The sequence below is a fragment of the Chrysemys picta genome, chromosome 2, assembly GCF_011386835.1.
Source record: "Chrysemys picta bellii isolate R12L10 chromosome 2, ASM1138683v2, whole genome shotgun sequence".
NCBI classification, from domain to species: domain Eukaryota; kingdom Metazoa; phylum Chordata; order Testudines; family Emydidae; genus Chrysemys; species Chrysemys picta.
In genome coordinates, this window is record NC_088792.1 from 61,062,389 (window position 1) to 61,085,262 (window position 22,874).

At 44.8% G+C, this 22,874-nt stretch overlaps 1 protein-coding gene across 2 annotated transcripts in view; it reads left to right on the top strand.

Annotated features, from left to right (window-relative positions):
- The first annotated feature begins 1,369 nt into the window (after positions 1-1,369).
- LOC112061618 (ATP-dependent translocase ABCB1-like) overlaps positions 1,370-22,874 on the top strand; it is a 64,337-nt gene continuing 42,832 nt past the window's right edge. For both annotated transcript variants that reach the window (XM_065583285.1, XM_065583286.1), the window contains exons 1-11: positions 1,370-1,505; positions 8,836-8,942; positions 10,565-10,652; positions 10,743-10,791; positions 11,653-11,803; positions 12,749-12,827; positions 13,025-13,216; positions 14,304-14,475; positions 15,209-15,333; positions 19,095-19,272; positions 20,824-20,937. In XM_065583285.1, coding sequence (XP_065439357.1) covers positions 8,894-8,942; positions 10,565-10,652; positions 10,743-10,791; positions 11,653-11,803; positions 12,749-12,827; positions 13,025-13,216; positions 14,304-14,475; positions 15,209-15,333; positions 19,095-19,272; positions 20,824-20,937 — 1,197 coding nt within the window. In that variant the 5' untranslated portion in view covers positions 1,370-1,505; positions 8,836-8,893. The remainder of the gene's footprint in view (positions 1,506-8,835; positions 8,943-10,564; positions 10,653-10,742; positions 10,792-11,652; positions 11,804-12,748; positions 12,828-13,024; positions 13,217-14,303; positions 14,476-15,208; positions 15,334-19,094; positions 19,273-20,823; positions 20,938-22,874) is intronic.

Genomic DNA, 22,874 nt, shown 5'->3' on the forward strand with positions numbered 1-22,874 from the left:
GATTGGTGGTCATGAAATCAAAGTTCTACTGTAATAGTAAAATGGCCTGATTTTCTGATGTGCCAAGCACCCAGCTCCTCGAGATTTCAAATAAGTTGTGGGTGCTTAGCATCTTCAAACTTCTGGTCAAGACTTTCCTATTTAATTCTACTTATATTCTTATATGGCATTCATTGCTATGGTATCTGAGTTCAACCATGAGCACAACTAAACCTATGGCCAGGTCTACTCTTGAAAAGTCTTTGCCAGTAAAGCTATACCAGTATACTACACCGGCAAAACGCTCCTAAGCTGGGTCTACACTACCCGCCTGAATCGGCGGGTAGAAATCGACCTCTCGGGGATCGATTTGGGACGTGACAATCGATCCCCGAATCGACGCTCTTACCCCACCAGCGGAGGTGGGAGTAAGCGCCGTCGACGGGAAGCCGCAGAGGTCGATTTTGCCGCCGTCCTCACAGCGGGGTAAGTCGGCTGCGATACGTCGAATTCAGCTACGCTATCCACGTAGCTAAATTTGCGTATCTTAAATCGAACCCCCCCCCCGTAGTGTAGATGTAGCCCTAGTGTGGATGCAGGAGTTGTTCCTGTTCCCACTGAAATGAGAGCATGGGGCCCTAGAAATAAACAGACTTGCGGTGCAGGGTTTTGAGCAATATCGAAGTCCAGCTGTAAAGTAAAAAGTGGTGGTGGTGTGGTGAAGAAAGCGATGGGAAACATTGCCGTTTCTTTCAAAGGGAATTATATCATTTTACCCTGAACCTTGCGGGGGGGAGGGGGGGGGAGGAATGAAAAGAGGAGTCATCACCCAGGGCCCATGCCTGAACACCTTAATCAGGCAAAACTACCACTGGTTTCCCTGACTTTCCAAAAACCTTGGGCACTCAGATTCCAGCATGATGAGGATGATATGAGCACCCAGATGGATGGGAAGATAATTATGGGATTTTGTTTTTGCACAGTGGAAAGGGGTGGGGAGCCACAGGGTACAGTAAAGTCTGCGTAAGTTTTACCCTAGTAACTGATAGACGTCCCTACAAGTGTGCTGAAGAATCTGAGCTTTGGGGTGTTTTTCTGAATCAACTCTCTGAACTTTTTAGGAGACATTTAAACTCATTTAAGCAGGAAAGAATCACAATTGGAGGCTTTAGTCCTTTTACCCATTTCTGGTCCACGCAGCGGCATGTCTTCACCAGAAATGGTTTTCTTCTTTTGGGCGGGGGGTAACTGTGGGGAAGGAATCACTGATAGGAGATGTGGAAAGGGGGCCCCAGAGCATTACCTTGAAACCTGATCCTGCGGTACGTGGAGGAAGGGAAACAAGGTAGCTGAAAACTGGGCGGCGGGAAGCAGCCTGCTGTTTATAAGGGGCAGGGTAACGCGGGCACTGAGGTTTCGGAAGAGCAGCGTCTGGGACACACCACACCGGGGACTCTGCCTTGGTTAGGGAGCGAAGGCAGGTGTGGGTACTCCGCAGTCACACCCGCTCTGGGAGCAGCGGGCAGGTGAGGCTCAGAACCGCTGGGACGGGGCCAGTCTCCTGCTGCGGAATCTCTCCCATCCCCCGAGACGGGCTTTACCGAGCTGCCCCCACAGTCACACCCCCCGCCCCGGGCAGGAGCCGCCTGGGGTCTGCCCAGGGCTGAGCGATGGGGAAGCTCCAGCCGCTCTGGCGCCAGCGGCGTGTCCGAGCAAAGCCGCCCCCCAGCCCCTCCGCGCTCCTCGCTCTCCTCCCACGGGGGCTCAGCGGCGCTCCCCGGCCGCCGCACGCGGGCAGCGGGGCACCTTCCCCGGCAGGAGCGGGGCCGCGTCTCTGGGGGCTGCGCGCTCCATGGCCAATGGCAGCTCGGAGGGACACGCACCAAGGGAGCCCTGGCCGCTGGGACTGAAAGCAAAGGGATCGTGGCCACTACGGGGGAATGGGGGTGGGTGAAAGTAAGAGGGTCCGATCCTGTCGGGACCAGACAGGTGTAGTGTATTAAGCTGCTCAGGGTAGGAATGTGCTACTGTCGTAAACTGCTGCCTGGTGTAGCAAATGCCTACAGGTAGCAGTTTCTTGCACTATAGTATATGTGAAACTGCTACCTGTAGAAATGTGCTATTTGTAGCAGTTATTTATAGTACAAATTGTAAGAAACAGCTTTTGTAAAAAGATGCTACTTCCCTCATAGGTCGTGTTTTCTAGACCTTACATTTTTTTTCTCTTCTCTGGACTCAGTACACAATAAGTAGCACATTACTACGGAGAGCACTTTAATACACTACATCTGCTGCCGCTACCGCAGCGGAGCCCCGGGCCGTTTAAATCTCTGCCAGAGCCCCGAGCCCCAGGGCAGCAGCAGCAGCCAGGAGACGCCGGGGCTCTGTCGGTGATGTAAAGGGCCCAGGGCTCCACTGCGGCCTGGAGCCTCGGGCCCTTTAAATCACTGCTGGAGCCCTGGGCCACTGCCGTTACCCCTGGGGCTCCAGCAGCAGGGCTCAGGCGGAGATTTAAAGGGTCTGGGGTGGTAGCGGGGAGCGACTTGGAGCCCCTGGCCCTTTAAATCACCCCTGGAGTCCTGGGAGCCCTGGGAAAGGAGGAGGAAGGCTATGAATAGCTCGGCTTTCCCGCCATGTGGGAGAGACCAATTGGGAAGCAGAGGGGAGAGCAGGTCTGCCTGCAGTCTGCCAGCACAGCACTTCCAGGCCCAGCAACTGGCCTAACTTGTAACCCTAGCCTGCAGAAAAGGCCTAGGAGCGGACAATACTCCTGTCACCGCCTGCCAGCAACCCGAGGAGACAGCCTGTCTCTCCTGCCATTCACTGCTTCCAGCCTGCCTGCCCTGCAGCCAGCTCACACCAAATCTGGGATTTTAGAACCCATGGGTTCCAAGCTTTAAAGACTATCAGCACTGTCAGAAGGGAGTGGGCGGTTAATCCATATCCAGTGATCCCTAGGCAGGACCTGCTTGTCTGAATCAGTCTCCTGACCATTCAGCCATAAATGGAACCAGAGGGGGTATCCTGTATTAGGACATGGCTACACTTGCAGATGTAGAGCGCTTTGAGTTAAACCAGCCTTCGGAGAGCGCAGTAGGGAAAGCACTGCAGTCTGTCCACACTGACCACTTCAAGCGCACTGGCGTGGCCACATTTGCGGCACTTGCAGCAGCATTGGGAGTGATGCATTATGGGCAGCTATCCCAGCATGCAAGTGACTGCAACATGCTTTTCAAATGGGGGTGAGGGTGGAGTGTGACAGGAGAGTGTTGTATGTATGTGGGGGCAGAGAGAGAGTGGGTTTTTGGGGCATGCTGTCTTGTAAGTTCAGACAGCACCAGACCTCCTTTCCCCCTTGTTAGGAGGCTTATTCCTTCACCCTCTCACTTCCCTGGTCCTTCTCGCATGAACAGATAGCAACAATACCCGAAGTCCAAAGGCGCAAACAATTTGATGTTTATTGGCGTGAACTTCCAGCAAGCATGATTCCAGTTTCCTTCCTCAGTGTCCCCCTTCCCAGGTCTGACACCACAGAGCCTTGCCTGTCTCCCTGTTTCCATTCCCTGTTCCCATTCCCCCCCCCCCTTAGTAAAACGTGATTCCAGTTCCCCCACCCCCAGTCCCTGTTCCCATCCCCCCCCACTTCCTGATTGACTGCAGACTATATAGTAAAACTTGAGTTCTGCTTAGCTATACCTTAACCAATTATTTTACTGAAATTTAACTAACCAATCCTAACACATTGTAACATGGTTATTTAACCAATTATATCCCACCACCTTAATTGGTTTACACCCAACAAAATTAATTATACAACAGACAGAAACAATCACAGAATCAGACAGAGATTATACAGACAAACAATAGGGAAAGTGGAGACTACAGTGATAGAACAATACAGAAATGAGGATTTCACATCCCAGCTATTGATAAGTGAGTTCTTGCCAGACAGGATGCTATCAAACTAAGTTTCCTTTTACATCTTCTAGGCTCTTCCCTTTCTCTGGAGGTGATAGGAATAGCAGGACAGGATTGTATTCCTAACAGCCCAATAGCACCTTCTTTCCATGTGACTATTTTGGAATGTGAAGATGTGACCGTTCACTTCTCAGCGTATGGCTGCCTCTGCTGCTTAGCCAAAGGCCTACTTAGCCTAAGAACAGAGCCTCAGACTGTCACAGTACAAGAAGGCCCTTACACAGACAGACAGTGATTTTGATTCTTTCTTTTATACCTCTATAACTAGTTAAGTGATAAGAATAGGGTTACCATTCGTCCGGATTCCCCCGGACATGTCCGGCTTTTTGAGCTAAAAATAGCGTCCGGGGGGGATTTGTAAATGTCCGGACTTCCCCCCCACCCCCCATGCAGAGCACGCGTGGCTAATAGGGCAGCCGGCTGGATGGTGCCACTTACATGGGGCTCCGACAGCCAGAGAGAGCCCCTTCTCCGCTTTCCCTGCAGCAGAGATCACTCCCTCCCTCCTTCCCTCCCTGCATTCGCAGATCGCCTCCAGCAGTCTGGAGCTCCTCCCCCGCTCCTCCTCCCCTGCTGCCCAGCGTGCCGGGACGAGCGGCAGGGAAAGGGGCCCAGGGGGTTGGAGAAGGGACAGGGAGGTTCTGGAGGGGGCAGTCAAAAGATGGGGGGGGTCGGGAGTTCGGGGGGGGGGCTTTTTGGGGGGGGTGTGGATAAGGTTTTGGGCAGTCAGGGTACTGGTAGGGGGTAGGGTCCTGGGGGGGCAGTTAGGGTGGGAGGATCTTAGGAGGGGGCAGTTAGGGGACAAGGAACAGGGAGGCTTAGGTAGGGGGTGGGATTCTGGAGGGCAGTTAGGAGCAGGGGTCCTAGGAGGGGGAGTGGGGGGTGTTTGGGTGTTCTGGGGGGGCTGTCAGGTGGCAGGGGTGGGGAGAGGGATCGGAGCAGTCAGGGGACAGGGAGCAGAGGGGTTTAGATGGGTCGGAGTTCTCGGGGGGGGCTATCAGGGGGGTGGGAGTGGTTGGATGGGGCGTGGGAGTCCAGGGGTCTGTCTGGGGGTGGGGGTGTGGATAAGGGTTGGGGCAGTCAGGGTACAGGTAGGGGGTAGGGTCCTAGGGGGGCAGTTAGGATGGGGGGAGGGTCTCAGGAGGGGGCAGTCAGGGGACAAGAGGCAGGGAGGCTTAGGTAGGGGGTGGAGTCCTGGGGGGCAGTTAGGGGCAGGGGTCCCAGGAGGGGGAAGTCAGGGGACAAGGAGTGGGGGGAGGGTTGAGAGTTCTGAGGGGGGCAGGAAGTGGGAGGGAGTGGAAGGGGCAGGGGCAGGGCTAGGGCAAGACAGGGGCGGGGCTAGGGCGGGGCTCCTCCCGTCCTCTTTTTTGCTTGCTGAAATACGGTAACCCTAGATAAGAATACACGTAAATTCTTAAAGTATAGGCCTTTACAGACAGGCTTGAATATCTATATCCTAAAACTCCACCCCCTTTTTTTTTTCTTCTTTTTTCTTTTGGGATCCTTCTGCCCAGGTATCCCTGGAAAAGCATAGGACATATGGCGACACATTTCCTGATAGGGCTAGACATCAAGGTGTCGATATTCCATTTGTGCCACTGCCCCTTGTGTAGTACAGTGCCCTGCACCTTCTCTCGTACGGGCATACCACACCTATTCCAATTAGTGTTCTAGACTTCCCATTTGAGTGGGCCTGAGAAGGTCGGGTCCGGGTTGTCTTGCCCACTGCGGGATGGGGAGGACTCATTGCATTACTTATAGATTATCTCCATATGCAACGTAACAAAAGTACAGTTAACAATGCACAATCCACAGCAACACCGAGTCCTGACCACTGCAGTATGGTCCAATATCCGAGCCACCACCAAAACACTGCCTCTCCTCCTTCCACAGGATTAAGATCTTAATGTGTCCAGTTGCTGGCAGTTGCAACAAGCTGTAACAAGCTGCCCCTGCAGGTTTTGCATGCTTTTGTCCACATCATAAGTCCATTGAACGTCCACAGAGAAATGGGTTATTGTCCAAACCAACTTAACCACTTGGTATGGAATCAGGCAGTGTGCCCCGGTTTGATTATTCACAGCAATAAGATTTACAGATCCATTTGTGCTCCAAAGTCCAGATAGCAGCGTGTAGATGTGTGTAGTTTGGTTAGGGGCTGGTGTAATTGTGCCCCTAATAATATGTACATTTTCAGCAAAACACCTTATACACAATACGCCCAATTGTCCACCCCTTGCCATAGGCCATTGATTCTGCTCCTCCATAGTCATAGGAGAGGGGCAGATCCAAATATTCTTTCAATTTACACCTTAGTTGCTGTTCTATTTCCAGGCACCATGGTAGTTATTACACAGGTGCTGGCCTCCTAGTTGAGCATTTTGCATTCCCATACACATCTCCCCGTCAGGTCAGCCTTTTGAAGCCATCCCCCACCCACGTCATGCTAAAAACAAGACAAACACCACAGACCAACAACACAAAACATAGATCCATGGTATTTTAGGTTATTCTTCTGCTGGCGCCAGCATGCTTGTATAGTGTCTGAAAAATAAAAGAAATAATTTCCACCCCCTCTGGTGGGGACAGATTATTGCTTAATAATAATAATAATACCAATTCCTTTTACAAATTTCCTTGCTAATTGCAGGAAAAACAGAAGAATTACCTCCAGGCTGTCCTTATTTTGTTCTATAGTCAGGCTAGTGAATTATCCCACTCACTGGTCATTTATGAAATTTATGAGGTGATGTGCCTCAGTTTCCCCTCTTGTACAACAGAGCAGGTTTGCAATAGTTTCTCTGCTGTACCAAGCTTTACGTTTATTCTCAGGTAATAGCTGAGAGACAGCTTCAGATTTCTGCTCTGTACACACACACACACACACACACACACACCCCTTAGGGTTAACTTGTCCCCCTTATTTTCAGGCTTGACTTGTTTTTTCACCTCCTTATTCTGGAGGGCCATAATCTGAGTCTTCTAGTAGCTTGTTTGCTGACCAGATGTATTCATTATTTGCAGGTTCTTTGTGCTGCTACTTATGGGCAGTTTCCTCCTTCCCCCATCAGCTAAGTAATTTGCATCCACACAGAGGCTTTCTTGGCTTGGCAAAGCTATCAGCAGCTCAGAGAGTGTCTTAAAAGGAACACATTTCACTTCCACCAGAGTTCTGATTACTTTTCACTTTCATCTCCTGCTCCAAAACATAAAGAGATCTGAAAAATAAAGCACAATCTCTTGTGGCTCCTTTTGGAGCCCTAATAGGATTTTAATTAAGTATCATGTTTTGTTTGCATTTCTTTTACCCCTTTTCCAATATACACTGCACATGTCCTGGGAAATAGTTTAACCTCCATAACATTATATTAACCATATTAATTTTACACAAGGTGTAACTGCCTCCCCCATGCCCACAGAGTTTTCATGCACCCCCAAAGTGACAGTCTGATCCCCCAGAGCCACCCCAAGGCTCAGTGTTCCCATCATTGCTCCCCTTTTCCTTTTCCTATGCACACACACAAAATTATCTTTTGCCTAACATCCCTTGCCCTGTGATTACTTTTTTACACAACTGTACCCCGATTACACTTCCATCTTGTACAACCAGAGACAGCCAGTGGCAGTCAAGTTCAGTTCCAATAGAAACCCCTGACATTCCTTTAGTGATTTTGATTACATTACCCAATAGTCAAATCATTTTGATCAGATTATTCCTCCGCCTGCTGCCTGCAGCTGTCCCTTATAGACCATTTCTGTGGGAAAAGGGCCCATTTTCCCTCAGAATAGCTGTAAAGGCTTCTGGGGACAGAAGCATCGTGGTGGTAGTAGCCACTCTACCTTACCCCCTGGTATAATTTAATTACCATCACAAGAGTTCGCTATACCCCCTCCAAGCAGCTGCGTGGACTGTTGGGGAGGGGGACTTACAGGCTGCTACTCACCTATGTCGGAGAAAAACAGAGTTCTCACTATTTGTTTGGGTACAGCAAGTCAGATGCTTTATTAACTCTCACAACTGCGCAGAGGGAGAGAGCTAAGCAGGTCTCTCAACAGGTAAACAATTACAGCAAGCATTTATACCTTTTGTTACAGACAATAATAAGCAACAGCTGCATTTTGTTTATACATAGGTCATTCTGATATCTTGTTTTGCTCACTAATGTAGACTCTTAGTCTACATTCCATATTATCTACACAAGGTCGCAGCAACTTCTCACACAGTTCTTTCCCACTCGCCTCACACATTCTTCGCTTCTACAATCTCGCGTTATTAGGGTTACAGTTAGCCTAACTCTTGCTAACAAACTGTCATGCATTGCATCCCCTTCCTGTCAGCTCTTTCTCTGCTTCCACAACTATCCGATGTGATGCATCCGAGTCAACGGCACCAAGATGTTAGGAGGCTTATTCCTTCACCCTCTCACTTCCCTGGTCCTTCTCGCATGAACAGAGTGCAACAATACCTGAAGCTCAGGGGTTTGGAATGTGCCTATCGCTAACCTATAAAGAGACAGCAGGGCCTGCCTAGGCCTAGAGGGGAGTGATTGTATTGCCTGTGGCCACTGGAGTTGGGGAGCTGACCCCCATCAGGCACAGACAAGGCTTTCTCGTGCTAAGGGTAGGTGGCCACAGCCCTGAGTACCCCCAGGAAGCAGGCCGCATTATTGTCCTAATTTTTAAAAATGAACATGGTTCTTTAGAAAAGTAATTTACCCTGATGTAAAAGTAGTATGTAATGATAAATATTTTTTATTCCCTAGGAAAAGTTGTTGAAAGGAAACAAACAATTAATAAAGAAACATAAACATATCTTAATGTGAACTCTTTGAACGGCTATTGTCTCTGAAAGGTTGTGCTGTTTTCTTGTGTATGCAGATTTTACCTAAAGTGATTTACTTCTGCAAGTCTAATAACCATACAACAGAATAACACAATGAAGGATGATTTCATAAATTACACAGAAAAGGAACCACTTGATCCTAGTAAGTTTTTCGGTTAGTTGTTTCTTCTTTTGAATGTTAGGCTAGCTGTTGGAAGGATGTACTCCATTGCCACGAAACTAAGCCACATTTTGAATCTTGTCTGGTAGTCATGAGGGATTTCTATGGAAAAACAGATCAGCCCTCCCATCGTCCTCCACAAATCATGCTACTCTGGCTATTAAGCTTTCTTCTGTGGTGTCTTTACCCGGACCCTTCTTGGGGATCTCTGTGGAGGAAACAGCATTCGGAAAATATTCTTAGCTAGCACTGAATACATGTATTCTCTTTTAACTTAATCACAGCACTGGCTGGGCGTAGCTCTGTGTGGCCTTTCTACCAACTGAAGTGACCCTGGTGTGTCTAGTGAGGCACTCTAGCTTAAAAATAACTAAGGTTCCCATCCTGTGAGCATTTATGCACATGAGTAGTCCCATTGAGTTTCAATGTGGCCGCTCACATGCCTAAAGTTATTTACATGCATCAGCAATGGGGCCTAAGCGTGAAAATGCTCCACTATGCATCTGAAGAAATGAGGTTTTTTACCCACGAAAGCTTATGCCCAAATAAATCTGCTCGTCTTTAAGGTGCCACCGGGCTCCTTGTTGTTTTTGTGAATACAGACTAACATGCCTACTCCCTGATACATGCTCCACTATGTGAGTCAGAAACTAGTTAACTGAATTTGAATTGTTATATAATCAAAGCAAACATAATAGTGTCCTGTAAGTCTCTACAAAGGTGTTCTAAAAACTAGTGATGGAAAACACAGTAGTTATAGTTCAGGTTGAGATAGGACAGACAGTTGGTGTCTTGTGACCATCTTTTATCCTATAGTTCACAGTCACCTCACTATTCCGTTGTGATTCCTCTGTCTGTTTCTTTCATCCACTTGTTATTTCTCATCTTATTCCTTGATTATAAACTCTTTTGAGTGGAGATCCTCGTTTTTTGCTTGTCTTTGTATAGCCATAGCATAGTAGGGTTGAGGCCTTTAGGTACTACTGAAATACCAACAAATAATAAGTATGCCTGTTCCACTCTAAGGCCCCAATCCTGCAAAGATAAAGGCCTGGTCTACACCTAAAAGTTAGGTCCACCTAACTACATTTCTCAGAGGTGTGAAAAATTCATGCCCTTGGGAGACATAGATAAGCCAACCTAAGCCCCAATGTAGACACCATTAGATTGTCAGAAGAACTCTTCCATCAACCGAGCAGGTGGATTCACTAATCCCTTCCATCATTGTAGTAAGTGTATATGCTACAGAGAGCATAGCTGCAGCTGTGCCCCTCTAGCACTTCTAGTGTAGACATACACTTAGGCATACCCTCAGTTTTTGCAAGACTGAGACCCAAGTTAGTCTTTAATGACTTCCCTTAAAATTAGTTTTTTGGGCTGAAAATGATGTTTGTTCTCAGCTTGGATGTGATTTTTGGGGAGGAAAAAATTGAAAGTGATTGAGTTGTTTCAAGCGCATGAGAAAAATGTAGTTTTCCTGCTTTAAAAAAAATCAACTGTTTTGGTGCTCCGATAATTCAGAAAGGGATTTAGTGTGCTTCATAAGAAGCTGACTTAAAAGACCTTACTATTTGTGAAAGCAAAACCTACTTTCCCCTCCACAGGATCTGCAAGGAATGGCTATGGCAATCCTACTTTCCAACATGATGAAAAACCTGAGCAAAATGACGAGTTAAAAAAGAACAAGAAAAAGTAGTGTTTCCTTGATCTTAATATGCTGTTAAATTTCTTGCCCTGCCTTTCAAGAAAGGGCCTGGATTAATTTTGTATTAATCTATTTAGAAAGAAAAATGAGAAGTCAAAGGAAAAGATGGTTGGCATTTTGAAATTGGTTAGTGCATATTTTATTGGTTTGATTTTATTTCTCATTGTTCCTTTTCTTTGCCTGTTGTACGTTATGGTAACAGACTAATGTGCAACCACAATACTGCATTTCGAAAGAGAGGAAAGAGGTCTGTGCAAAACTTAGTATTGCCGCACAGCCATTTTTGTGCGTTGATCTCAGGCTTTCCTCTTTAAAAATATGGCCTGTTGTGCAAAGTCCACCCACAGCTAAGTGCCAGTGCTTGACGATGTTTCAGCACTAGCACCAGGACGGAGTGAAATTCACCCATTTTAAGGACTGAAGTGAAGCATGTGCGGTAAGTAGGGCCTTGCCCTGGCTCTCTCAACTGGAGATAATTTTATAATATCTCATGAATTATCTAGGGAAACAAGTGCTGTGTTTTCCTTAAATGTGATAACTGCTACATACTCGTTTCTATTGGTAGGCAGCAGCCAAATGTCAACTACCTGTTCTTGTTTACATTTTAAATGCACTGAGTAAATATGGGATGTAGTAGAATGCACACAGGGAGGCAGTGAGTTGCACAGGTGATGTTATCACTTTGTGAAAAATGTAAGATATATTCTTTTTTCTGCAGATTAAGGGATTCATCCTGCCAACATGTCCTAAGTCCCTCAATAAAAAACGGCCTAAAACTGTGTGTAAGCTTTTTCAAAATGTATCCCAAATGCTGTGTTTGCCTTCACAGTATCTAATTCATTGCTTCATAAAGTGTTTTGGGATACCCAAATGGCGAATGGTGCTATGTAAAAACAAATCCTATTCTATGTGTCTTAGTAGGATATTGTGACAATTATGTGAATTTGTCAACCTTCAATTAATACCTTTTTCTTCATATTCATGTAGTTTGGGTATGCCGATTGGCTGGATATCATTTTGATGATAATAGGCTTGATTGCAGCTGTTGCAAATGGAACAGGGCTGCCACTTATTATCGTTGTCACTGGAGAGATGACAAACAGATTTGTGATGATTGGCCAAGCAGTAAATATGTCAGGTAAATAAAGTTTATTCAACTTCTGAAAATATTCGTTAGGGTCTCTTATTTACTGGATTGGCAGAGGTTCAGGATGGAGTGCTGCTGTGGTGTTAAAAGCCATGGTGAATTCTGAGGAGTCCTTCCTTTTTACCCTGCTGTATAGTACAGTAGCAAACTAGACACTTCATAAATTACAGAGCAGTACATTTGGTAACTATAAAATGATTTACTACTTTCTATAGCTTTTAGTTAATCCATGGAATTCACTGTCCCAGGAGGTCACCAAATCAAGTTCTGTGATTGAATTTTTAAAACAACAAAATAGGACCATTAATACTATTTTGCCTCTATATGAGCTAAGCTTATGATAAAGGCAATCATAACTTACCCTAAAATATATGTGCTGACACCTGGAAGGGGTCTCCTATTTCTCCCAGGTCTGAACAGTTTTGCACTATTGGTTTGGTGCATTATTAGTGAAATTTTCCTTTTTGCGGACAGTCAGCAAAAGGCTGAGCCACCACTTGGACCACATTTGGGCCCAGTTTTGAGGCTTGGGTGGAACCTCAGTGGTGCATAAAAGTCAGAGTTATGGTGCCGGCCTGGATAAATTTTGCCTTATGTGAGGTAGAAGGGGGAGTTATCAACTTCTGAAAAATCAGATATTGCCCTTTGTTGGAATCCGAAGGTCAGATCAGATGAAGCTATGATCTGACCAGTGCCCACTGATGTAGTGAGCTAAATCCATGACATCACTCTACAGTAACCCTCTGAGCTGACTCAGAAGTTGGCCCTGTTTGATCCTCCACTGGAAGGATGATGGCCACCATGAAAGTCATAAATCTACAGAGCGGTTGCAGGGAGTGTAGTGTCATGCAAAACACTGATAAGATTATGGCCTTAAACCGCCATAATTTGTTTTCTGCCTGTTCTAATAAAACTGAATATTTTTCTATGTTACAGTTAATCTTTCAGCTGTGATGAATAGTAACTCTACTTGTCCAGCAATTCCAGGTTTGGATATAGAAGCTGAAATGAGCAGGTAAGAACCTCTGCAATTATTTTCATAAGAATAGCACAGTGTAGTTTCTATATATTTTTTTTGTCCATTAGACTGTAAGCCAAATTTGGCCCTCAATTACATCTCATTTTCTTCAGCAGGGTTGAATGTGACCTGATGTGTCTAACTTCTCTTGCAAGATGCAATTGACCTTATGGACTTTTACTGTTTTACTACAGGTTTGCCTACTACTATGCGGGTATTGGCTTTGCTGTAGTGATATTGAGCACCATCCAAGTCGGGACATTTTTGACCTCAGCTGCAAGACAGACCGCAAGAATCCGACAAAAGTTTTTTTTCGCAATACTTCACCAGGAGATGGCTTGGTTTGATACCAGCCAGAATGGAACGTTGAACACCCGACTGACGGAGTGAGAAGGCTCTATTTATCTATGCGTCAGGAACTTGAGCCAAAAAGAAGACTGATGTTTACCTTTATAGAATTAGCTACAGAGAATTTCCAGGAAACGTTTTTAACTAAGACCCAAAATATTACTGCTGTCTGAGGGAGGAATTCGTTATCATTTTTCACTTCATTTTCAGAATTTCAGTGACATTTCCATTGCGAGGGCCTATGCTTTGAAATTCAATATCTTACTCCTCTGACATTAGCTTTGTAGTGTCTATGAGCTGTTTTGCAAACTACTGTAGATAAACAGCTCTGCTGTCTCCAGCTAGTTTACAAACACTGAAACCCCTGACACTGTATGAAATGAAACTGCACTCATAGTTATGGCCACTATGTTATCATTTTGAACCTGATCCCAAACCAATTAAAATCATTAGGACTCTTTGGATCAGGTCTCTTGTGCAGGGATTCAGAGGAAGATATCAGGGTATGAAGAGTTTCTCCAAATTTAATTTTTGCAGGGAGGGATATGCCCAGTTTTTGTAAGATGTGAATCCTGAAGGGAATGAGAGAGGCTTGAATTTCACCAATTCTAGCTCCCACGTATGTAAATAGCAAGAGAAAATTAGTGTGACACACAGTGGTTTTCCAAATAATAATTTACTAACACAGTGCTTGTCACTGTATCGGACGCAAAATGGAGATATTCCTTGCCTAAAAGAACTTAAAATCTAATAACAAAATTGAAGATAGAATACATAGGGGAAGTTGGAGGAAAATGTAATGTAAAGGTTTTGGGGGTGAATTTTTGTTTTTGTATGGATTATTCCTTTTGGATATTGCATAAATGAATTGGGTCACGTGTGACTGAGGAGGGGTAGCAATGGCAGAAGTCTATCTAGAGGTTACATCACAGAAAATGAGTTGTGATCTGCTAGTTCCTAGCCCCACAAAGAGCCATTACTGCTGTTCAGTACCCATGTCCAAAATTCCTACTACCCAATGATTTGAACAATTAAACTTCTGACAAGCTTCTCTCCAGCAAAACAGAAAAATGTGTGAGGAGGAGGCATTCATCAAAGTTAACAAATCTCTTTTTTAATTAACAGGGACATTAACACCATCCAGGAAGGCATCGGGGACAAGTTCTGTATATTTGTACAACTCTTTGCTACGTTTCTGACAGGGATTGTTATAGGATTCGTCTACGGGTGGAAACTGACTTTGGTGATTTTGTCAGTTAGCCCTCTCCTTGCTGCAGCAGCAACAGTTGGATCAATCGTAAGTGCTGGGGAAAAACTAATAAGAATTCTACCTCTAAAATCAGATTGAGAGGGAGTGAACCCCAAAGCAACATGACCACAAAGTTTGGAGAGCATGGAGAGCAGCCCTTCTCCTACTCCACTGGCTCCTGCCCCAAAATTTGCAGAGCTCTGTCTACACTGAGCATCAGCAGGCAGGCATTGACATGCCATGGAGGCCTGGACTGCTTCCAGTCACCACCACTCAACACATGGGAAGAGGATGATCAGCATTCATCAACTGTGACCACATTAATAGCTATTGCTTGTAATGCACAGAAAAAATTACCAAGTGTTTCTATTCATAGGGTGTATTTTATTTTCTCTCCTCCTGTCCCCCACCCAAGCACTGAAAATGGTGGAGGAAGAAACAGGATTGTGACCTATAATTAAGATAACTAAGTTATTTACATGGCCTCCATTACTATAGTTTCTGAGTGCCTCACAATCTTCATTGTATTTAGCCTCACAACACCATGCAAGGTCAGGGATTCCCATTTTACACATGGAGAAATGAAACATGGAGAGAAGTTACTTTACCCGAAGTTGCCCAGGAAAACTTTGTTGGAGTGGGGATTTGAACCCAGGTCTCCTAAATTCTAGGCTCTTTCCCTATCTGTTTGATCACCCTTTGTATCAGTACGTAATTTACACCACTTAAACAGATTTCCATAAAATACTTTTCCCTTTTCCCCACCCTCTGAATTTTCCAGTTCCTGGCATCATTCACTACAAAAGAGCTGACTGCTTATGCTAGAGCAGGAGCTGTGGCGGAAGAAATTTTGACTGCTGTCAGAACAGTTGTTACTTTCAATGGACAGATGAAGGCTTTAGCAAAGTGAGGTTTTTTTAACTAATTATTGATTGTATATAATATTTGGGAAAGTGATGTGGTTATTTAAAAAAAATCAAAGATGATCTGTCAGTTTATCCCCCAGATAGCTGAGCAGTTCAGATGAAGATAAATATGAGCATATGGAAGGAGATGTTTTCTGTCACCCATGAACATTTGCAATCACTCAATTGACCTACATTATGGAGGGGCATTGTAAGGCCCAATTTCCCTCTGACACTAACCTGAAGTTGAATTTGGAGCTGAAGCTATAGAAAATAGAGTCTTCTCTAAGGCTCCAGTCCAACAAAGCACTTTTGCAAATACTTTAAGCACATGCACACTCGCACTGAAATCATTGATTAAAGTGTTTACAGTTAACTTCGTGCTTTACTGGATCATGAGCTTAGGTAGGATTGCCTATCACTTTGCTATGTCATCGACTTCAAGGGGGGTACCCATATACTTAAAGTTTGTGCATGCTTAGTGCTTTGCAAATAATCCTCTTCTTGATCTAATCTGAACAATACCATGATATCTGAGCAGTTTATGTGGAAGAAGTTAATTGCACATCATTTTTGGATCCCTTCACTACTGCGTAAACTGTGCCATTCATTTTGGGCCTTCCCACTTTTGGTCAGGGCATTTTTGTACATAATGTATGTGTCGAGAGGGTTCTACAAAGCTTCTGAGCATGCCGTTGAACAATAAAATGATATGCACGTCCTCCTGAAATGTTCTGAGAACATTGCTGGGCTGAGCGGTGCTTTCTGTAATGCCCTTGAGAAGCTAAAGGGGATTAGATAGCTAATGAGTGAACAGAAGCTGTTATTGATTGGTGGAAAACCATAAACTTGTAAAGGAATCGCAAGCAAAAAAAGAATGATGTTTTTCATTGATTGAATTGGCCCTGTCAACACTGGTTCTCCACTTGTGAAGTAACTCCCTGCTCTCCATGTGTCAGTATATAATGCCTGCATCTGTAACTTTCACTCTATGCATCCGAAGAAGTGAGGTTTTAACTCACGAAAGCTTATGCCCAAATAAATCTGTTAGTCTTTAAGGTGCAACCAGACTCCTTGTTGTTTTTGTAGATACAGACTAACACGGCTACCCCCTGATACTTGACATGTTTTTCATTAACTAACTGTTAACCTTTGTCCTTGTCTCACAGGGGTTAACTAGCATAATATGGTGCTTAATTTGTATTTGATTGCTTGCTATTGGCATATAGCTTGGTAACTTAGCTTATGAAAATAGTTCTTGGCTTCCAACAGCGTTCATCAAGAGCAAACTACTGCCAGGTTGTGGAGTCAAAGGGGACTTTGGCTTTTGTTTACTTGTTTGCTTTTATCTAAAGCACTTTTTCTTGAAAAATTGAGTGAGCACTAATTCTTACCTTTGCGAGCTGATATTCATAGAATCCTAGAAATGTAGGGCTGGAAGGGACCTTGAGAGATCATCAATTCCAGCCCCCTGCACTGAGGTAGGGTCAAGTATACCTAGGCCATCTCTGATAGGTGTTTGTCTAACCAGTTCTGAAAAACCTCCAATAATGGGAATTCCACAACCTTCCTTGGTAACACATACCAGTACTTAACTATCCTAATATTTAGACAGTTTTTCCTAATATCTAACCTAAACCTCCCTTGCTGCAGATTACCCTGATTATTTCTTGTCCTGTCTTCTGTGGATATTGGGAACAACTGATCACCATCCTCTTTGTAATACTCCTTAGCATATCTGAAGACTGTTAGCCAGGTCTCTGCTTAGTCTTTAATTTTCAAGACCAACATGCCCAGTTCTTTTAACATTTCCTCAGGTTTTCTAAACTTTTTATCATTTTTGTTGCTCTCTTCTAGACTTTCTCTAGTTTGTCCACACCTTTCCTAAACCGATGCACTACTCTGGCAGAGGCCTCACCAGATACAAGTAGAGTAGAACAGTTGTCTCCCATGTCTTAAATGGCACTCCCCTGAGTGCACCCCAGAATATTATCTTTTTTTCACAACTACATCACGTTGTTGGTTCATATTCAATTTGTGAATTGAATTCCCAGATCTGCAGTACTACTACCTAGCCAGTTATTCTCCATTTTGTATTTGTGCATTTGATTTTTCCTTCCTAAGTGTAATACTTTGCACTTGTCTTTATTGAATTTCATGTGGCTTATTTCAGGCCAATTTTTCCAATATTACATAAGAATGGCCATATTGGGTCAGACCAATGGTCCATCTCGTCCAGAATCTTGTCTTCTGACAGTGTCCAGTGCCAGATACTTCAGAGTAAATTAACAGAACAGGACAATTTTTGAGTGATCCATCCCCAGATTCTGGCACTCAGACGTTTAGGAACATCCACAGCATAGGTTTCCACCCCTGACCATCTTGGCTAATAGCCATTGATGGACCTAGCCTCCATGAGCTTATCTAATTCTTTTTTGAACCCAGTTATACTTTTGGCCTGGCAATGAGTTGACAACTGCATTATGTGAAGAAGTACTTCATTTTGTAAGTTTTAAACCTAAAACTTACCTATTAATTTCATTGGGTGATCCCCAGTTCTTATGTTACATGAAGGGGTAAATAACAGTTTCCTATTCATTTTCTCTTCATTCATTTTCTAGACCTCTATCATATCCTCTCTTAGTCATTTCTTTTCTAAGATGAACAGTCCAGTCTTTTAACTTCTCCTCAGATGGAAGTTCTTCTAAACCCCTAATAATTTTTGTTGCCCTTCTCTGTACCTTTTCTAATTCTAATATATCTTATTTGAGATGGGGCAACCAGAACTGCACACATTATTTAAGGTGTGGGCATACCATGGATTTACACAGTGGCATTGTGATATTTTCTGTCTTATTAGCTATCCCTTTCTTAATGGTTCCTAACATTCAGTTTGCTTTTTTGACAGCTGCTGCACATTGAGCAAATGTTTTTGGAGAATTGTCCATGATGTCTACAAGATCTTTCTTAAGTGGTAGCAGTTAAATTGGACCCCATCATCTTTTATGTATAGTTGGGATTGTTTTCCAATGTGCTTTACTTTGCATTTATCAACATTGAATTTCATCTGCCATTTTATTGCCCAGTCACCCAGTTTTGTGAGATGCCTTTGTAGCTCTTTGCAGTCAGCTCTGGACTTAACTATGTTCAATAAATTGAGTCATCTGCAATTTTTTCCACCTCATTGTTCACCCTCTTTTTCATATAATTTATGAATATGTGAACAGCACAAGTCTCTGTACAGATCCTTGGGGGACCCTGCTATTTATCTCTCCCCGCTGTGAAAACTGACCATTTATTCCTACCCTTTGTTTCCTATCACTCTTATCCCATGTCTTTGCTTAAGAGCCTTTGGTGTGGGACCTTGTCAAAGGCTTTCTGAAAGTCCAGGTACGCTATATCAACTGGATCACCCTTGTCCACACGCTTGCTGAAACTCTCAAAGAATTGTAATAGATCGGTGAGGCACAATTTCCATTTACAAAAGCCATGTTGAGTGTTCCCTAACATATCATGTTTATCTGTGTGCCTGATAATTCACTCAGAGCAGCTACGTTCAATGAAATAACACCAGAAGGCAGACCTACTATTGGGCCAGATCCTCTGTTGATGTAAAATCAATGAAACTGTGTTGATTCACACCATCTAAGAATCTAGGTAATTGTTTTTTATTGCAGAAAACCCTGGAAGCATGAAAGGAAGCTAGGGAACTGAATGTCATCTGGGTACATACCAGATTTAACATTTATCATCTGTTTTCAGATATGATGTTAACCTAGAGAATGCTAGGAAAGTTGGAGTCAAAAAATCCATTACCACCTACACATCTTTGGGTTTCGCAGAGTTTATGTTATTTGGAGCCTTTGCTCTTGCATTTTGGTACGGAACCAAACTCACAGTGGAGGAGAAAGAGAATTATGACATCGGACGTGTGTTAATTGTAAGTACAGCATAGTATAGTCTGATTTAGCTGAGGCAAACTTTTAAAAAATGGTCTATAAATTAGAGAAAATGCTTTGCTGTTTAAGCACCGCATAAAAAGATGCATAATTTCTACTCAGACAGAAAGTACCCATCACTTACCCCAGATCAATTGGTATCTTAGATTTTATACCAAAGACAACGCTGGTAGACAATTCTATAGTAAACTAACTAAAGGTTTATTAGCTAAGAAAAGGTAATAAGAGTTATTGAGAGATTAAAGCAGACAAAATATATGTACAGATGAGTCAGCCTATAATTCCAAATGGTAGCAGAGATGTAGTGATCTGCTAGTTTCCCAAAAGTATCTCATGGGTACCCAGAATAACTAAGGGAATCTCCATCTCCATGTTCATTTATTTTGCCCTGTTAGCATCCAAACAGCGCAGAAATTAAGGATTTTTCCCTGAATCCATACTCATAGTTTTCTTCTCACAGAAAACAAGCTGACAGGTTCAATACCCCTGTGGGCTTTTCCTTTGCTGGGAGAGAGTGAGGAATACATTTGGAGTCTTTGATCTTCGATCATCACACACAATGACCACTTGCTTTGAAATTAACACTTTTCTGTTAAAGTTCTTCATTTGCATTCCACAAGACGTCTTTCTCATTTGATGGGTTATTTACGGACAGGGGCATACACTATGTGAACATTTGCTACAGTATTATAACGGGATCCAGATAAGTGAAAACAATGCAGTACTTAAAACAATGCATTAACATCCCATTAGTTTTCATGAAATTTAAACACCAGATATATTCCTATACATTTAACAATCACTTTGCTCTATACTAATACACAAGTGAATTGACCTGGCTTCCAGCTATGTGATCTGTAAGCATTCAGTGAGGTCTGGGGCTTTGGCATGAGCTGGCACCTGGTCTGCCAGTGTCACAGCCATGTGACCATCTTTCATTTTTTTTAAATCCCTGCAAGGGATTATTGTACTTTACCAATACGTTTAGATTATTTTTCCTTTGGAAAGGAATAAGGCCCTGATCCTGTAAAGACTTAAGTACGTGCTTTATGCACTGTGAGTAGCCCCATTGACTTCTGATGAGAACTTGACTTCAATGGAACTAGTTACAGTGTATAATGCTAAGTGTGCGCTTTGAAGGATTGGGGCCTCAGGAAACTGGATTAACTCTCTTTGAAGACACTGAGGTTTTTAATATTGCAAAGAGATGGAGAGATGTCTAATTTCACTATTTATTCTCTTAATGGGAGTTAATGAAAGCAGCAGCAACAAAAAAAGCTAATCCAACTGTTAAAGGGCATGTGGTTTCACCCAATAGCTATATTCACCACTTCCTGTGTCAAATCCAGCGAAAGAATAAAAACTGGGGGAGCTGGAAAAATGCAGCCTGAAATCTTAGTTTTGATTTTCTTTTTTTATATTTTTTCTGGAAAAGCTCTTACAGAACCACCAGGATTACCATGACATTTAGCACTAAGAAAACTGCAGGTCTGGAACCACTGTACTATAGCTCCTGTTTTTGTTCCCTGTAGGTATTATTCTCTCTGCTCCGTTGCACATTCTATCTTGGCCAGGGCTCCCCATACTTGGAAAATGTTGCCAATGCTCGAGGTGCTGCCTATGAAGTGTACAAAGTTATCAATAAGGTACTTAAAGTCACTTTTCTAGCAGTCTGAAATTTCTGATTTATTTCTCAAAAAATTCAAAAAGTGGATGAACTCCATAGACTCATACCACTAAAAACAAAAATAAGAAGACATTTCTATTCATATTAATGAGCCTTAACCAAAGCTCTAAATGTGTTTATTGCAAACTTGGGGGAAATTCAGATCTATAATTCAATTTTACAGATTGGGGCCCTCTTTCCTGTTTTATTTATTTTTTAGAGGTAGGGTTACCATACATCCGTTTTTTCCCGGACATGTCCGGCTTTTCGGCAATCAAACCCCCGTCCGGGGGGAATTGCCGAAAAGCCGAACATGTCCGGGAAAATGCCGGCCGGGCACTTCCCCTCCCGCAGCTGCTCTGCTCCGCTCCTCCCCTCTCAGACTTTAAGAGCCGAGCTGCCCGAGCCAGCGCTACCGGCTTCAGGCAGCCCCCCTTGCCTCCGGACCCCTAGCCGCCGGCCAGGCACTTCCCTTCCCGGGCTCCAGCTGCTCTGCTCCTCCCCTCTCAGACTTCGGCTCTGTTTAAGAGCCAAGCTGCCCGAGCCAGCGCTACCGGCTTCAGGCAGCCCCCTTGCTGCCGGACCCTGTGCCACCGGAGCAGAGCAGCTGGAGCCGGGGAGGAGAAGTGCCCAGCCAGCGGCTGGGGTCTGGAGGCAAGGGGGCTGCCTGAAGCCGGTAGCGCTGGCTTGGGCAGCTTGGCTCTTAAAAAGAGCCGAAGTCTGAGAGGGGAGGAGCAGAGCAGCTGGAGCCCGGGAAGGGAAGTGCCTGGCCGGCGGCTCGGGGTCCGGAGGCAAGGGGGGCTGCTCTGCTCCTCCGAGAGGGGAGGAGAAGTGCCCGGCCGGCGGCTGGGGTCCGGAGGCAAGGGAGGCTGCTCTGTTCCTCCGAGAGGGGAGGAGAAGTGCCCGGCCAGCAGCTGGGGTCCGGAGGCAAGGGGGGCTGCCTGAAGCCAGTAGCGCTCGGGCAGCTCGGCTCTTAAACAGAGCCGAAGAGTCAGGGAGCAGCAGCAGTTGCCGGAACCCACTCTAAGTTAAGCCAGGGATGCCAGCAAAGCTGGGAGTACCATGCGCTGCTGATTGCACAGGTGGGGGGCAGCGCTGGGGGAGCTGCTCCGGGGAGTCGCCAAAAAGCACTGACTGTGGTGGGGGAGAAGGGGAGGGCAGTGTGAAAAAGGCAGGAGTGTGCAGAGGGATCGGAGCTCTGGCTGCGATGGGCATCGGGCTGCCTTGCCTGCAAGTGGATCAGAGCTCCTGGGGCTGGGGCATGCTGTATGGTGCTCAGCTCCCCATTTGTGATGAGACACAGCAGTGTGGTGGATCACTGCGAAATACCTGCCCAATCAGAGCTGTGGGGGCAAGACTTGCAGGGGCTGGCTCCGACAGCTCCCACTGGAACTTTTCCAAGCCAATGGGAGCCACTGAGCTTGGCTTGTGGCGGGCCCAGCACGTGGAGACCCCGGCTGCCCCTGATCCTAGGAGCAAACACAATGCCAAAACGAAAGTGTAAATTCACTGCAGAACTAAAGATGAAGTTCCCATGTTTTTGAAGTGGTAGAGATGAATGGGAAGCTGAGTGCACGGTATGTAGACCTGGTACTTACATCTCTGTGAAAAATAAAGGTGCTAATGATTTACAAACTCATGTGGACTCAGACAAGCACAAAAAAGCAGTTCAAGGAGAGAGCTCATCAACAAAATTGACAGATTATTTTGTAAAACCAGGCAGCGAATCAGAGGATGCTGTTACTGCAGCAGAGGGTGCGTTTGCATTTCACACTGTTAAGCATCATAATAGCTTTAGGTCAATGGATTGCACATCTGTCTTGTTGAAGAAGACATTCCCTGATTCTGAAGTGGCACGGAAATTTTCAAGTGCTAGAACCAAGACAGAAGCAATTGTTATCTCTGTGCTTGCACCGC